The sequence below is a fragment of the Herpailurus yagouaroundi genome, unplaced genomic scaffold (assembly GCF_014898765.1).
Source record: "Herpailurus yagouaroundi ecotype Mexico unplaced genomic scaffold, PumYag 140, whole genome shotgun sequence".
Taxonomy (NCBI): domain Eukaryota; kingdom Metazoa; phylum Chordata; class Mammalia; order Carnivora; family Felidae; genus Herpailurus; species Herpailurus yagouaroundi.
Window position 1 is genome coordinate 68,631,213 of NW_024412395.1, and position 17,162 is coordinate 68,648,374.

Below are 17,162 nucleotides of genomic sequence, written 5' to 3' on the forward strand. Positions count from 1 at the left end.
TATTTTTCACAGGACAAAGTGTTAATCACCTTAAAGGAAATTTCTAATGGGAGACATAAAAACTCATATATCTATAAAGAATAAAACAAGGAAACATCTAGAAATGATGATTCATAAAGCTTTTTGTTTTGTGGTTTTTCTGATGGGGACAAGAATAATCAGGATCCACCTTGGCCATGTAAAACAACATTTTGAAATTGAAGTTACCCACCTATATAGGTGTATAGATATTTCCTTGAAGATCTTTTTGTTAACTCATCTAACATATTTTAAAATATTTTGGTAGATGTAAGCAGCAGAAACATATTTAATAAAAATGTGTGCTTTCCAAAAAGTATCATTTAATAACAGTTGGAACATTTAATAACATATTTCAGTTGGAAACTATATAAACTTTATATATTCACACCATATTCAACTTTCTCAAGTAACAGGGAAATAATGTTATGATAATTTGCATATCACATCTGCTATTTTTAATTTTCAGATTAAAGAACACCTTTTCACAGAAAAGAATTCAGTAAGAAGAGAAGAGAAAAAAAATGAAATCTATCATTCAGGCTAAATTAACAATTTGATTGGATGCTTTGGGACATATTACTTTTACTCCAAAAGTGGAATTAAGACAAACATAGTTTACCTTATTTTTTTAGTTACAACAATAAAACTCTAGCAAATCATCATAAATTAATGTTTACAGAATGGAAACAAATACAATAAAAAGGAAAGTGTTACACATATCTAAAAATATTAGATTATGTTACTTGATTTTTTTTTTCCTCTGGAGTTTTGAAACAGAGAGCTAAGCAATAAAAGAAGCTAAGAGTGGATTATGTCATTTACTAACTTCATTTTGTTTTATAATTTTGATCCCAATAAGGAGATGGCTTAGTTTAATGCATTGCGTGTGTGGCCACAAATAAATTTATTTGGAGACTGTGCTTTGTAATAAGGAACAGAAACATCAAGGGACATGAGAGGTAGAGTTTAAAATTAATCACATATTGAAACAGGGAGACTTAGTTCAAGCAATAACAATAAAGGAAGTAACTGGAAAATCTATTACTTGCTCAGTAGAAAAATGAGATTATTTGTCTTTGATTTACCACTTTGAATTTCTGAATCCCATTTTTAAATGCTGCAAGTGACAAACTAGAGTATTTTATTCCTCTTGAAAACAAAACATTCTCTTTCCTGACTCTCCCATACTTTTCCCACATACAATTAAACAAAGGTACTAACATTGAGGGCCTTGAGTCATCTGTGTAAGAGGTTTAGCTTCTGGGAGAACATATTGCCAACCATATTTTGTCATGCACGGAACAAGAAATTAGAGGAAACTGCACAAAAGTCTCCATTCTTTCAACAAAGGTGATTGAGCTAGAGTAACAGAGAAAGGTCTTTCAACCACGTTTCTATAGAAAACTGACTTCAGGAAAGCCAAATTTCTTTTAAACAGATGTGAAATAAGTTATGGCAACAAACAAATTGCATTAATTCTTATTTTTCAAACATCCCAACTTTCTTCTTTTTCCTTAGAACAATATCACTTATAAAAAAAAAAGAGATGTACAGTAAGGTAACTCAACCTTTATATTGAGACCTCTGTGTTTTAAAAAGCATAATAAGCATAGTTTCTAATTAAATTTGGAAAAAAGAGGCAAAGTAATAATTTTCATTTAGATAGCATTGGGTTTAACCTAATTCTAGCAAATTCATATATACAATTTTAAAAAGTCAATATTGTGCTTACTTAATAGTTTACAGAGCAAAAGGAAAACACTGTATTTTTAGTGATGTGATGATACTTTCTTTCAATGAGACATAAACATGGGAGGATGAATACACAGGGAAAATTTACGTTAATTTTAGGGCAGATTAAGAACATAAGAAAAGACATTCAAAATATGAGATGCTTGACTCTCACTTTAACTGTTATCATTTGTGTTTAATAAATCATTAGTATTCAATATCTATGTTTTGTAACATAGGTCCTGTGTTACATGTAGAAAGATATTCCTGATCCAGAGACAAAGACTTGAAAGAATCATTTGAATAAATTAGCAGTATTCTTTTTTTTCTCCCCCACAGTTTTATTGAAGTATTATTGACAAATAAAATTGTATATATTTAAACTATACTACATGAAGATTTGATAAAAATATACACTGTGAAAAATTACCACAATCGAGTTAACTGATAGTCACCCACATAGTTACCTTTTTTGTGTGTGTTGGGTGTAAACGCTTAAAATCTACTCTCTTAGGAAATTTCGAGTATACAATATACTATTATTACCTGTAGTCAACATAGTGTTCTACACTATGTGGCATTTTCAAGAAGGCTGGGGAGCCTGAAGTCCACATTATTAAAAGGGAAATCTTGAGCTAAAACTAATCTTTTGGAATGTGACACATAATGTTAATTTAGAGAAAGTTTTAAAATGATTCATGTGAAGAATGAGAAGCCAGTGCTAAAACGGAAGAATGCATTTCATGCAATTTTGCTAAACAATCTTCCATCTCATTAAAACATTCAGACTTTTTCTGAAAAATAGTGAACTTAGTCCCTAAATATAAAATGTCAGTTCCACTTAGAGAAAAATGAGTTTGATACCTCTATCCTTTAACATTATTATTGTTCACAATAATATGAAAAGGATTATGCTTTTCTGAAGCATATCTTTCATAACACCATTTAAATAGACCTACTTCATTTGCATTAGGTAAGCATTTTGGCATTCAGCTTTTATGCTCACTAAGTAGAAAAGAATGTTCCTCCAAAAGCTTAGACAATATTTCTTTCCAATATTCTCATATATCTGCTTCAAACATGGAGGAAGAACTAGAATAACTTTTTAAAATAAACAGATTCTTGCCTTCTTAAAATTGCAATTAAACAAACGTGCTTTCTTTTATTAGCTGTAGACCACGTTGGGTAATTGTAACACATTGAGAACAGACTTCTACACTTCCTAAATTGATCAAGGATATTGCGCAAGAACATGAAAGTTGTATCTGCACACAAAAATGGAAAGGAGGAATGGAGGCAATTTCAGTATGCTATAGAATCTATAGGTTCTGCGAGGACCGTTTTTTGTGCGTGAACTTTTGCTAAATCAGCTAAACCTCTGAGCCCAAAGTATTCAGCATGAACCTAAATCAATATTACTTCAGATATGAGAGGATGTAGAAATGGGAACTTATCAAGGTGATCTTCACGGCTGTATGCAATATCCAGATGGAAAAACTTCAGCAGCCCCTCAAAGGCCTCTGGGCCACAAGGCAGCAAAAAATATGGTTGTTAAACCACTTGCTTCCTCCCAAGCGGGCCTCTTTCAGCAGACATTTTAAAGCTCTTGGCTCTCAGAAAATAAAATTTCACTGTTTTACAAAAATATAAATCCTGAACAGTACATCATTTGTTGTTTGCAAAAATTTTCGCAGATGTTTAGAAACTTCTTACTTATTTACTCAAGTACTGGCAAGCTATCACAGTAATCCTCAAGAACTGAAGTTGTATTTAACCACAATCCACAGCTAATGCTTTAAGAATTGAGAGCAGGTTTTGTTTTGGCAATCCCTGAGCTGATTCATTGTTAATGGCTGCTGAAATGTGAGTACCTTACATATAATTAGGAAACAAGTTTAAAACTTTGGTTGAAGCAAATTTTTGACCATGTTAAGCCACAAATACACATGGTCATGATTCATATGTTTCCCTATTATTCTTACTCATTCCTTGCCCATATTTATTTTTTAAAAACGCTGTTTATTTTTAGTGATTTGGAAATCTCTTTACATTCATATGGGATATACGATACATTATGTCATATCATCTTGACCTACTAATGCCCAGTGGAGTGGCAGTGATAGTCAATACATACAATAAGCTTTGCTAGAGCTTTCCCAGGAATCTGGAAGAGTGTTGTGCAGCCAGGAGTATCTGTTTTCCCCTGGATTTCCTAATTAGCTTAATAAAATCCAGAAAGTTTTCAGAGTTAGTGACAAAATCATCATTATAGTTTAATACTCTTATCTACTGTTAAAGCAAAGGATAGTGATGGCTAGAAAGGCTTGTTTTCAATCACACAAGGAATAAATAAATGTTTAAGTGCTTGGTGTGATTTCCATTGGTATTAAATTCTTAACTCTAATTGAAATTGAAACACTTATTGGCCTTAAGGAGAATTTACTATGATGTACCATTTTGAAATTAATAAGCAGATTTGGTATTTTAAGCAATCTCTTACCAGTTAGCAAATTAGGTAGAGAGAATGTGATGCTCTTGGTAATTTAATGTGTGGATTTTTGTGTTTTTTTGGGGTTTTTTTTGTGTGTGTTTTTGTTTTGCAAAGGCATGCTTATAAGAACATACAAATTAGTTTACTAAAAGGAAGAAATCCTTTGTTTCAAACTCTCTCCACTTTGGTTATTGGAAAATCATGATAGTGTAACAAAAATCATATTTCAGCAAAGCATAAGATAACAACACACCATCTAACTTATTTTCCAGCTGTTGATGGAGGATGCTCCCATCTTGGTCAGTCCTATGCGGATAGAGATGTCTGGAAGCCAGAACCTTGCCAAATATGCGTCTGTGACTCAGGATCTGTTCTCTGCGATGACATAATATGTGACGAACAAGAATTAGACTGTCCCAACCCAGAGATCCCTTTTGGAGAATGTTGTGCAGTTTGCCCACAGCCTCCAACAGCTGTGAGTTTACCAAAAATCTGTACATCTTCAAGATTTGTGGTTTTTTTTTTTTTCAACATTTATTTATTTTTGGGACAGAGAGAGACAGAGCATGAACGGGGGAGGGGCAGAGAGAGAGGGAGACACAGAATCAGAAACAGGCTCCAGGCTCTGAGCCATCAGCCCAGAGCCCGACGCAGGGCTCGAACTCACGGACCGCGAGATCGTGACCTGGCTGAAGTCGGACGCTCAACCGACTGCGCCACCCAGGCGCCCCAAGATTTGTGTTTCAATACATGAACAGTTCCTATATCATAGGAGCCTGAAAGGAAAAGAAAGTAATGTCTGCCAAACAATCATGTTGGTATTACAAGTAAAAGCTGAACATTCTGGCTTAAAACTAGGGATTGGATGTGATTGGGATAAGAAATAAATATGCAAACTGGGGCACACTTCGTGGGAAAGATGTTCTTATGTCTTATTTAATATGTATCTTTTCCATTTATTAGCCTCCTCGCCCTCCTAATGGTCATGGACCTCAAGGCCCTAAGGGAGATCCAGTAAGTAAACATTCTTCAGGGGACTGAAATGAGTTCCTTAAGTAGTTTGCTTTTTTTTTTTCTTCTTCTTCTTCTAACAGCCTTTTCATATTTGAGCTTTCATCATTCAGATATTTCCTTTACTACCATATATTTAAATGACACAAAAGAAGGCAAACAGAGAATCCATAATTGTACATGTGAATATTTAAGTTTCCCAAACTTTAATAATGTCTTCATCCCCAATATCAGTTTGAAAAATAAAATATACGTCAATATACAAAGAAATAAATCATACTGAAATTATTCACATGATTTAGATAAAAGTGTATGAATTCGCAAGAAAATATGTATCACGTATATTGATTCCTCATCTTATAAAGTAGAGAGGCTACAATTCGATAATGATTCTGAATCACTAGAATTTTGCACTGTTTTATGAGTTTTTGTCTCTGATTCTTTTAGGGCCCTCCTGGTATTCCTGGGAGAAATGGTGATCCTGGTATTCCAGGACAGCCAGGTTCCCCTGGTTCTCCTGGCCCCCCTGGAATCTGTGAATCATGCCCTACTGGTCCTCAGGTAATAAATTCCAGGACAAAAAGATCCTCCCCTCTTTCCCCCTTTAAAACTACCTACTTCATTTTCTTTTCTTTAGCCTATGTTACATCTCACTTTTGTGGATTCCTTATATCTATTATCTGACTTTATGTATTTAACAAATCCTTATTTAGTGTTTATGAGTGAGGAGCAGTATTTTAAGTGCTTCATAGATTTTACTTTTCCTCATAATGTCAATGCTGCTGCTATTATCTTTGCAAAATTTCCCAACTTCTCAGCAGGCATATAATATATCACTATGGTTGTGAAATGAGCCATTAACTCCCAAAATAATTAACCTAGAGTATTTAGGAATTGCTGCAACTGTGCCTTATTCTATTCATAACCTCAATGGTGAACCCTCTGAAAGTTTGGACAAAAAGCAGTTGAAGAGCTGCAAACACTCCTTGTTGACTTCAACAGAATTATTCAAGCTTATGCAGCTACTCTTGCCAAGCCTTCAGAGCACATCCTGCTCCTCCTGAAAAACATGGCAACCAACTACCTCTGCATTTAAAGCATCTAACCAAAACAAATAAATAAGACAAGATTTCTGCTACATGGGGTTAGGAGAAATAAGAAACCACATATGCACAAATCACTCTGAGTGCAAAAAAAGAAAAAAATGCTGTACAAAAGTCAATTCAACAGAAAGCAAAGCATACCACCTAACTTATTCTTATCCTGGTATCAAACATAACCCATTTGTAGGCCTGGGATTCAAAACAAAATAATCTGCAAAGAAATCCAATAAGCACATGAGCTTTTCTATTATTCTTGTGCCTATTTTCTATGGGGATGTTTACTTGGGGGGTAAATTTGTTAGGCATACTAACCAGAAGCCAGGCAACGCAAATTTTACTTGCATCATTAAATGTTGGTAAAGTAATTTGACTTCTCCATTTTTTCTGCTCAAAATGAGAAGATCAGACTATATGATCTCAAGACTCTTTCAGCTTTCAAATAGTCTGTGATCCTATGTTTCTAATGATGCAGATATCACTTAGAAATAATAATTTGAGTAAGACCATATAGAAACAAGTTATTTGGAATCAACATTGCATAGAGTTAGTTGAAAGATTTGTGCATTACATAAGCAAGTATTTCTGTAGGGTATCTACTATCTGAAGCTACAGACAGGATAAGCAAGATAATTAAATAATGCATACCACATCCTCTGGCATGCAGAAACTTTTTATCAGTGAATAATAGATGTTACATGCACCTCTTCTAAATGCTTTTGGAAACAACTATAATCTATATGTCAAAATGATCATATCTGTTCTCTTTGCTGCAGAACTATTCTCCCCAGTTTGAATCATACGATGTCAAGTCTGGAGTAGTAGGAGCAGGAATTGCAGGCTACCCCGGGCCAGCTGTATGTACAAATGTTTCTCAGCATTTTAGAGCATTATTTCGCTTCCAGTTTGTTAATTCTTGAATGGTTGTTTTTCTAGTAATACATTATTATTGCATACTTGTACAAAATAGCTCATTTTCCATTAAGGCTGGGAATGCACATGGTAGGATTATCACAATCCTTCCATCCTCGCTCATTTTTTCCTCACTCCCTTTCATCCCATGCCTGTTTTGCCACCCCTTCCTTCTTTACACAAGCACTCCTACCAGGGGCCCACCTGCCTTCATGATTAGGTCTCAGACTCATGTATTTCCTCATTTTAACCCAGTTTTGTTATTTTTCCCTTTCATTTTCCCTTTTGCTCCCTAAATTGTTCAGAATCTTCTTTTCATGAGCTTTCATCAGTTAAATGCTCTCTTCTAGATGACAATCCGAGTGATGAATTGTCCAAGATTACAATCTGCCTTACCTCAAACCCTAAAATCTAATACAAATATTTCCAGAATGTATTGAGCCTTTAAGTTCTTCTATTACAAATGGTAGCTATTCACATTGAACCCAAATGGTTTCCCTGAATGTAAATGACCTAGAGTTTTAACAGAAGAAAATAGAAAAAAATCACTGAAACCTGGGCACCTTGACATGCTGCATAGTGTCCCGGGTAAATGGCCCTTATCGTAGAACAGGCTGTCAGGAAAAGCAACGTGGGGAAGATTATGGTTTTACTGCCAGTAACAGGTATGTAAGTGTAAATGAAACATGACACTGGATTTTCAGGGATTATGGAAGATTGCCCCCCGGATCATTAGACACCACGTTTGTGACTTCCAAAACTACAGAAGACAAAATTTTAGCTAATAGATCCAAATGACCAGTTTGGAAAGACCCTTAAATTTGATATAAGTTATAAAAAGAGAATTTTACAAATCTCTGAAGTTTTGAGGAATGTGAATTTTGTTTTTGGTTTTCAAAGCCAGAAGGAGACCTATTTTTTTTTTTATTTTATTTACTTATTTATTATTGAGAGAGGGAGAGAGAGAGAGAGAACACAAGTGGGAGAGGGGCAGAAAGAGAAAGGGGGAGACACAGAATCCGAAGTAGGCTCCAGGCTCTGAGCTGACAGCAGAGAGCCCAATGCAGGGTTTGAACTCACAAATCTTGAGATCATGACCTGAGCTGAAGTTGGATTCTTAACCAACTGAGCTGCCCAGACACCCCAAGATGGAGAACTATATTAACAATATAAATACCTGGTCTTACTCAGCTACATTGAAATTATGAATTCATTTTTCAATCCTATATACAGTTTTTACTAAAAAACAAAAACTAAAAAGAAAACACTACTTATTAACATTCCAGAAAAGCGGTTACAAGAGAAAGTTTAATTATAGCCTGTAGTTTTATATCTTTAGTGTCAGTATTTAGATACAGCATGCTACAAAACTGAAGGTTTTCTAGTGTAAGCTGTATTTCTGAGAAATGATACATCGATTGGTTATAATTGTAATGTATCATTGTCCCATGTATGATGATTCTCAAATACACATCTAGACCTTCATATCAACATAATTCAGTGACGTAGTTAAGAACTTCTGGGTTGATTTACATCATTAGTTTTAGAAACTTGGATTTACAGTATGCAGATAAATATTTTTCCACAGGGAGTTGGGCTGCCAGGCAAAAAAAAAATGCTTCTTTCACCAGTACCAGTTTAATCTTAATATTGCAGGGACTCTCTTAGCATTTTGCATGGATTTTTCCAGATTTTGAATCCCCTTTTGGAGGGATTAGCAATAATTTTAGCAATGATTTTTATTGATTCTTTGGAAATTCCATTTAGAGTGATGTTTTTAGTGATATCTCTACTGTAAACCTAATAAAATTAATCATATCCTTGAATAGTTACCATATAACAAGGTATGCTATTCTCATTGTTTTAAATGTATCATTTCTAAACAGAGGCATCTCTTTGATGCCTGAATAAAGTGTATTTCAGATGCATTTATTTTGTATTTATCCCTCAAATTTACATTCCAGGGTCCCCCTGGCCCTCCTGGTCCCCCTGGGACATCTGGTCATCCTGGCTCTCCAGTAAGTATAGCCATTAGTGGTGCTTTCTATTTTCATGCATATTATATAAATCAAGGTAACACGGATCTTGCTGTAATTTCACCATTCCAACATGCATAGTCACAACTAAGTACAGATATCACATCCAAAAGACTATCATTTCTTCAAAGATGTTGGAATTTCATATGTAATTCCGTTCTACCAATAACTATGAGCAATTAAAACCTTTGTAAAATTAAGCCATAGGCTTTTCAAAGCCAGAAGGAGAATTATATGTTTTTTTAAGTTTGTTTGTTTGTTTGTTTATTTTTGAGAGAGAGAGAGAGAGAGAGAGAGAGAGAGAGAGATTGAGAGAGAGAGAAAGCGCACAAGTGGGAAAGGGAGAGAGAGAGAGAGAGAGAGAGAGAGAGAGAAACACAGAATCCAAAGTCATAGGCTTAATGTGCATGTGTTATGGCTCCAAGTTCAAAACAATTCAATTTCAATGGAATGGAGTGGATAGAATGGAATAAATATGCTTTATTCTAATCTGAAAAATTTTGGTTTCAGTATTTATAAAATGGAATAAAATTCACTGACTGCCTACACGAATCCTGGTTTCACACTGTCTTCAAGATATAAATGTCTGGTATGAATATTACATTACTTTTAAAATGTTTACACATTATTCTACTCATTAGGGTTCTCCAGGATACCAAGGTCCCCCTGGTGAACCTGGGCAAGCTGGTCCTGCAGTAAGTAACAATTATATCTACATTTAAGAAATTGACAATTCTACATAGAAACCAGCTTCATTTTCTGAAACATAATCACTATAATGTCCTACAATGTATAGATTGAATTTAAGCTCAAATTTTAAAATAATAACTGATATTTTCTTATGAGAGTTGAACTGGTTTCAAAGATCTTTTGGACTCATTTAATGGTTTAGATTTCTTAAGGATACTTGCTATTTATCTAAGAATTCCCTGGCTAATTAGCCACCACAATAGTTCCCCTCCTAGTGTGGATGCAAATCCTCTATCTCTTAAATATAGATTTAATTTTTCTGTAGCCACTCAGTTCACCTTAATATCTACTCAGATATGTCAGAAGACATACAATTTTTAAAAGAAATTTTTAAAAGAAATAAGCACAATCTAATAGGGCCCTGCGAAAAAACATGCTGTGTAAACAAGCAAGTGAGGTGGTTAGTTTAATATTTTAAAATATTTGGAAATACCTAGATATCAAAAATTCAATCTCTTACAAAATGTAAAAGTGCACATTGGTGTATAAATACTTACATGTGATGTAAAATACAGGTATGCGATATTTTTAATTCCTATTAAAAATAAGTTCATTAGAGAGTAAAAACTTGATATAATATAGGTGTAATATTAACTCAATGTGTCATTATCATAATGAAAACTGTTGAGAGAATTTCCTAAAAGGAGGTTCCTTTGAGGAAAACGCATAATATATAATCATAAATTGTAACAGAACAACCTACATATATATTTGTATTTTATTTCCTTATTTTCAGGGCCCCCCAGGACCCCCTGGTGCTATAGGCCCATCTGGTCCTGCTGGAAAAGATGTAAGTTTTTAAAGATTGAATGGGGATATGGCAAAATTCAAGTTGGCATATCGTAAGTGGCATATGGTGTGTACTAGGCTCAGAAAAACCTCACTCAAAGAATCATTGCTATCCTAGTGACATTTTAGCTCATATTAATCTTTGAACGTATAGTATTTGTATAGCTATATATACATCATATTTTGAATTCCAAACTAACAGAACCCCTACATGTGCTTCTTCACTGTCAAGAGGGCCCATCCAGTGAATATATCACTCAACTGGAGGAGAAACAAATATCTTCTCTCTGACTCTTGTAATGGAGAAACTGATATCAATACTTTATGAACTTGGAAACTTAAAAGCACCCTCAATATTGTGCCATTCTTCCTTTCCCATTTAATTTCCAATGGCGAATTTTTCTCAGTGGATTGAGAGAGAGTCATAATGTTTCAACGAAGAGTAATGCCTGCATTACTCACAAGTTCATATGGAGACGGGAGAAGCCCTCCCCGTTCCTTCTACCAGGAAAGCTATCCTAACAACATATGCTTAGCTTCACTTTCATGAGTCTTTGGGGAGAAAAAAGCTAAGTAATTGGTTTGCTACTTGGCTGCAATGTGTTTACTCTTACACAAGCACCTATGTATTTTTTATTTCTCCACCTAGGGGGAATCAGGAAGACCTGGACGACCTGGAGAACGAGGGTTGCCCGGACCTCCAGTAAGTCTTCAGCATCTAAAGAAATAGTTGGAGTAATCACAGTGATCTTAGCTTGAAAATTATGATATAATTAAATGGCATTAAACTTAAAAATAGAAGACATCTTACTACTTCATTGTGATTCTATTTGAAAATTCCTTAACTTTTCTATTCCTTATTTTTAGGGTATGAAGGGTCCAGCTGGCATGCCTGGATTCCCTGGTATGAAAGGACATAGAGTAAGTAGAGTTTCTAAATTGACTATAAACTGTTTCATTTCGCTGTGTTTACTTGCCTAACCAATTTTATTGGGCAATTGAGTATGTGTCAAATATATATATATATATATATATATATATATATATATGTTTGACGACCAGTTGATTAGATTTTGTAAGTCCATCAACTTTGTTGACCAAACCAACTAATTATTTTACAGATAGTAATGGGACCAATTTTAAATGTGTGAAAAGGCTTGGGAAATAAATATTTAATTTTCTTATCATCACTGTCAGAAAAAAATGAAAATATATTATTGAGAACTATATGTTATTCATGGACTTGGTAAATGTAATTTACACTTGAATCAAGCAACTTTATTCTATGCAAGCATTAGGTACATTCAACCAACCGACTCCCAAATCTAACAACTTAATATAATTAAATCTATGAAGCCGATATTTGCTATAGTTAAGGCAACTTCCTAATTGAACTAAATTGTACTTGCTAATTAGTTCAGATTTTTTACTATAAAATCAATGTCAAATGTCTTCAGTCAATTTAAAAGAGCTTTAAATTATTTATGTCAGTGTTGAAAATAGTGCTGAGTGGTAAAAACTAGTTATGAAAAATTCAATGGTTTCAACCATTCTGGATAGTTAACAGATCTTAATATTTTTACTACTTTTATCCATTTCCTAGGGCTTTGATGGACGAAATGGAGAAAAGGGTGAAACAGGTGCTCCTGGATTAAAGGTAAATCAAAACAAAATCACATTTTCATAAGCAAATTCATTTAAATGTTATAGCTATAATTAAGATTTAGATTTTGGGGTAAACTTTTTCTGAAATTTACCTGAATTTTGTATTTTAGGAGCTGAATAACAGTGACTAGTTCAGATGGTCTGTTCAAGCTTCCATTAAAGCAGATAACTTGAACTGTCTAGATTAGAAATGATTGTGCATCTCTAAGTAACTCATTGATTACTTCTGTTTCATCCTCAAGTTTTCAAAATGCTGACTGGGATTTATGATAAATAAAATGCTAACAAGAGTTTGATACTGCTAAAACATACCTAAGAAAACATCTTTTTCTTAGGTTCTGTAATATTCTTCATAATACTTCATAAAACTATAAATTGCTCTCCCTGTTCTACAAAATGGTAACATATTTTTACGTATTTCTAGGGGGAAAATGGCCTGCCTGGTGAAAACGGAGCTCCTGGACCCATGGTAATTGTATTTCTCATGTAATTTTCAGTTTTATTTTCTTAACCTGCATCTAAAACTAAACTCGCCTTACTCCTTCTCCAGCTGTTCTTACACAGGTCAGGTTTAAAGTATCACCATTGTTTCTGTCTTATTCTATAGGGTCCAAGAGGAGCTCCTGGTGAAAGAGGACGGCCAGGACTTCCCGGAGCCGCAGTGAGTATAGCCACCCACATTGCACAGTTCCAGCCCAGAGTCACAGATAAGGGTCTCAGCCAAGTTTTCAGGCTGTGACAATCTTCAGGAAAATCTTTTCTATAAAATAGCACTTAAAGACGCCTCCATAAAATTCTAGTCTTAATGGTAGGGAAAAAAAACAAGGGTTTTATAGTTATTCTCTCTTTTGAAAAAAAAATTTAAGGGTTATCTTTGCATATGTTGTTAGAACCATTAATTCACATTCAGTTCTGTTAAATGCAGAATCCAGTTCTTCCACATCATATCATCTCTGTATGCATCAGAATTTTAAAAATTTGACTCTAAACATATACAATTGGTAAGCAGATTTGAATACACTGGAGGAAAAGTCAACACAATGGAGTCAGCATTTTAGTCAGAACATTATCTGTGACTAGCTTTTCAGAATTAAGAAGATATTTGAGACAAACTTCTCTTTTTAGGGGGCTCGAGGTAATGATGGTGCTCGCGGAAGTGATGGACAACCAGTAAGTAACTTTTGATCTAACCCTGAGTTGCCTCAGGGTAATGACAGATTACATGGTATGGAATGTTGGAATAATATGAACTGTAGACTCAAAGCTCAACGCTGTTTATAAACATTTCACTCAAACTGACACTAACTCCATAAACAAAATCTAGACACAATGTAAAGAGACTGAACCCATAAATAGAATTCTGATACTTTCTATTATACTTGGCCAATTACTAACATCTGTATAGTGCATACACAGTCAGTTAATAGCCAGTACTGGACATGACAATTAAAAGGGCCCTGCAAAACAGATAATAATGTTACCTCTATTTTATAAACATTAGGACGAGAGCCCTGGGCTAAGAAAATTGCACAAAGTCACAGAATTTGTGGCAGAAAGATTTTACTCTCTAGTTTACCACCTTGTTTCTCCACATCATATTCATCCAAGAGTGACAAATACTATTTTGTCTGCATAATTGTCTTCTGTACTGTGTATGTGCTAACTTATTACTTACTAGTTGGGATAGTGTTAGATTTTGTTTACTCAAGAGCTCTTGAAATTGTATTTAATTTTTTTCAGGGCCCCCCTGGTCCCCCTGGAACTGCAGGATTCCCTGGTTCCCCTGGTGCTAAGGTAAACATGTATTTCTATAATAGAATATAAAATCGATCTTGGAGAGGACAACAGAAAATCATTGGATTGCTTCTTGAAAATAATATTTTCTTTGTTACCCATCAAGTAGATATATTTTTACCGATTCAGCTTTTTAAAGCCTTATGTGTTTATTCCAAAAAGGGTTATCCCTGGCATTCAACTATTCTGATATTTCTCTTTCCCCAGCCTCTTTCTAGAAAGCAGATAACATAGTCACACACATAGTTACCATTTTTCTCCGCCTTTGTGATTCAGGACTCTTTGCTTGTGATAAAGTGTATTGTCCTGCTACCCCAGCCTTTGGGAGATGGGTTTGAACTAGCTTAGTGATTAGAAATGGCAAGAGAAAATGACTACTCGGGGTTTATCCCCTAGGGTGAAGTTGGACCTGCAGGATCTCCTGGTTCAAGTGGCTCCCCTGGACAAAGAGGAGAACCAGGACCTCAGGGACACGCTGGTGCTCCAGGTCCTCCTGTAAGTAACAAATACAGCCATTGTGAAGAGTTGCTACACTCATTTCATGGAACCATATGTTTTAATGTTGCTATCAATTAAAATATTTTTTTGAGAAAAAAATGTTGCTTGGTCCTCTGAAATGACTTTACTGTGATAAATACTGATTGGATTAGTGCTAAAAAATCATGTCTTTTGAGGCTTAAGCTCTTCTAGAATTTATGAATTATCTGTTTATACGACTAAGTGAAGTTGAGGATGTCGAGTTATCAGATACTTCAAAGAATGTGCCCCAACTAATCACCAATTACAGAACTTCAGAGAAGAAACAGTATTAAAAACCATTCTATATATGATTTAATAATTTAGACCATATACATATGATCTTTAATTTATTCAGATTATGATAATTCTTTTGCCTACATTTTACGTGTTGTGCTGTAGTTGGAGGAATCACGAGGAATCACCAAGTCTCTATAAAGCACAACACCCACCAATATATTTACTTTACAAATGTATATTCACTATTTGCATTATTTTTAATATGCTATTTTTCCCCTCTAGGGCCCTCCTGGGACCAATGGTAGTCCTGGTGGTAAAGGCGAAATGGTAAGGTGCCCTCACCCCTCACTCTCATTTCATCCGCACACATTATTGGCCTCCCTTGCATTTTGCATGAGAAGACATTTGCAATGTTTAAGTTAGCTATTCAGAAAAGGAAGTTCAAGTTCGACTAATGTTAGTGTCCCTCGGCTATTTTTAGGGTCCTGCTGGCATCCCTGGAGCTCCTGGACTGATAGGAGCCCGGGGTCCTCCTGGACCATCTGGAACCAATGGTGCTCCTGGACAGCGAGGTGCTGCAGTAAGTTGCCTATTTTTCCTTCATTGCCTGACAGGTGTGGTTTAACTCCCCCAACAAAAATACAAACAGCAGACTTTTTGTACTTGTTCAGCTGAATTTATGTTGGTTTCACCCCGGTTTTATAATTGGATCAGCCGTTGCTGCTGCTGACTTGGTTAGTCTACTCTCCCTGTTTTTACACCAAGATTTTGTTTCACTAGGGTGAACCTGGTAAAAACGGTGCCAAAGGAGAGCCAGGGCCACGTGGTGAACGTGTAAGTATTTCCCCAACGGAACTGGTTATTTCTTACTTCGGATGAAAATTGAGCAACCAAATTATCCCTTTGGTGATATCCCCTCATAGGGTGAAGCTGGTTCTCCAGGTATCCCAGGGCCTAAAGGTGAAGACGGCAAAGATGGTTCGCCTGGAGAACCTGGTGCAAATGGACTTCCGGGAGCTGCAGGAGAAAGGGTATGTTTCCCAGGAACATCTAAAAGGAGAACAACATCACTATCATCCACATAGAATTTCACCTTCATGGTGAGACAACCGTGATTTTTCTCGAGTACTCTATCTCAAATACTGGTTTTGAAGCATTGTGTAATATGGGAAGATATTGCTACTCAAAAACTGTGAAAAATTTTTAATGCTTTGGGCTGAAACATTTGCCTGTCACTATTTCCAGGGTGCTCCTGGGTTCCGAGGACCTGCTGGAGCGAACGGCCTTCCAGGAGAAAAGGTAGATAATTTATTTTCTATTTTGTAAGTGCTGCTACTACAAATAGTTATATTCTTCCGTACAGTTCCTCATTAACTGAAACCTAAATATCTGAAAGAAATATATTAGACTTTAAAAATAATAAAAATTCCCAATATAAACAATGATTGCAGCCCGGCTCAGCCGTTCTCCTAGCTTTGTAACTAAAGCAAATCACTTAACTTCTATGAGAATTCTTGAGGTTATCTGAGAATCATTTATTTCAGTATGATTGCAAGAATAAGAGAAATTAAAATGCCTGAAAGTTCTTTGAAAACCCTAAAGTGCTATACAAATATGACTTTACAACATCAAAGATATTTGACTTTATATGCACAGAAATATGTCGCTATGCCCACTGAATATTGCTGGCATGTGATGTGCATCAAAGTTGCCTCCAAATATTCCCACTATGATCATCCAAGCTAATAGATAACAGTGATTTTATACAGGGCATGTAAGCAGCATACCAACTCTCTTTAAGAGACAAAAGGAAGTGTTCTAGTTATAACACCTAAATATGGTCAATGTCCAGGTCAATAAAAGTTCTTTTACATATTTGCTGATTTATCTCACCTCTTAGGGCCCCGCTGGGGAGCGTGGTGGTCCAGGCCCTGCAGGGCCCAGAGGAGCTCCTGGAGAACCTGGCCGAGATGGTGTCCCTGGAGGTCCAGGAATAAGGGTACAGAGAAACACTCATTTGATTGACACAGCCATTTAGTAAGAAGAAAGGCAAAGAAAGGATTAAAGGCAAATCAAAGCAAACTGTACTTTTATAGCCTCAAAACA

At 35.4% G+C, this 17,162-nt stretch overlaps 1 protein-coding gene across 3 annotated transcripts in view; it reads left to right on the top strand.

Annotated features, from left to right (window-relative positions):
• Positions 1-17,162, top strand: part of COL3A1 (collagen type III alpha 1 chain) — a 49,139-nt gene that overhangs the window by 6,021 nt on the left and 25,956 nt on the right. For all 3 annotated transcript variants that reach the window (XM_040475621.1, XM_040475620.1, XM_040475622.1), the window contains exons 2-22: positions 4,516-4,718; positions 5,207-5,257; positions 5,702-5,815; positions 7,131-7,211; positions 9,231-9,284; positions 9,944-9,997; positions 10,789-10,842; positions 11,491-11,544; positions 11,709-11,762; positions 12,445-12,498; positions 12,931-12,975; positions 13,114-13,167; positions 13,632-13,676; positions 14,247-14,300; positions 14,697-14,795; positions 15,339-15,383; positions 15,538-15,636; positions 15,837-15,890; positions 15,980-16,087; positions 16,302-16,355; positions 16,957-17,055. In XM_040475621.1, the coding sequence (XP_040331555.1) occupies positions 4,516-4,718; positions 5,207-5,257; positions 5,702-5,815; positions 7,131-7,211; positions 9,231-9,284; positions 9,944-9,997; positions 10,789-10,842; positions 11,491-11,544; positions 11,709-11,762; positions 12,445-12,498; positions 12,931-12,975; positions 13,114-13,167; positions 13,632-13,676; positions 14,247-14,300; positions 14,697-14,795; positions 15,339-15,383; positions 15,538-15,636; positions 15,837-15,890; positions 15,980-16,087; positions 16,302-16,355; positions 16,957-17,055 (1,529 nt within the window). The remainder of the gene's footprint in view (positions 1-4,515; positions 4,719-5,206; positions 5,258-5,701; positions 5,816-7,130; positions 7,212-9,230; positions 9,285-9,943; positions 9,998-10,788; positions 10,843-11,490; positions 11,545-11,708; positions 11,763-12,444; positions 12,499-12,930; positions 12,976-13,113; positions 13,168-13,631; positions 13,677-14,246; positions 14,301-14,696; positions 14,796-15,338; positions 15,384-15,537; positions 15,637-15,836; positions 15,891-15,979; positions 16,088-16,301; positions 16,356-16,956; positions 17,056-17,162) is intronic.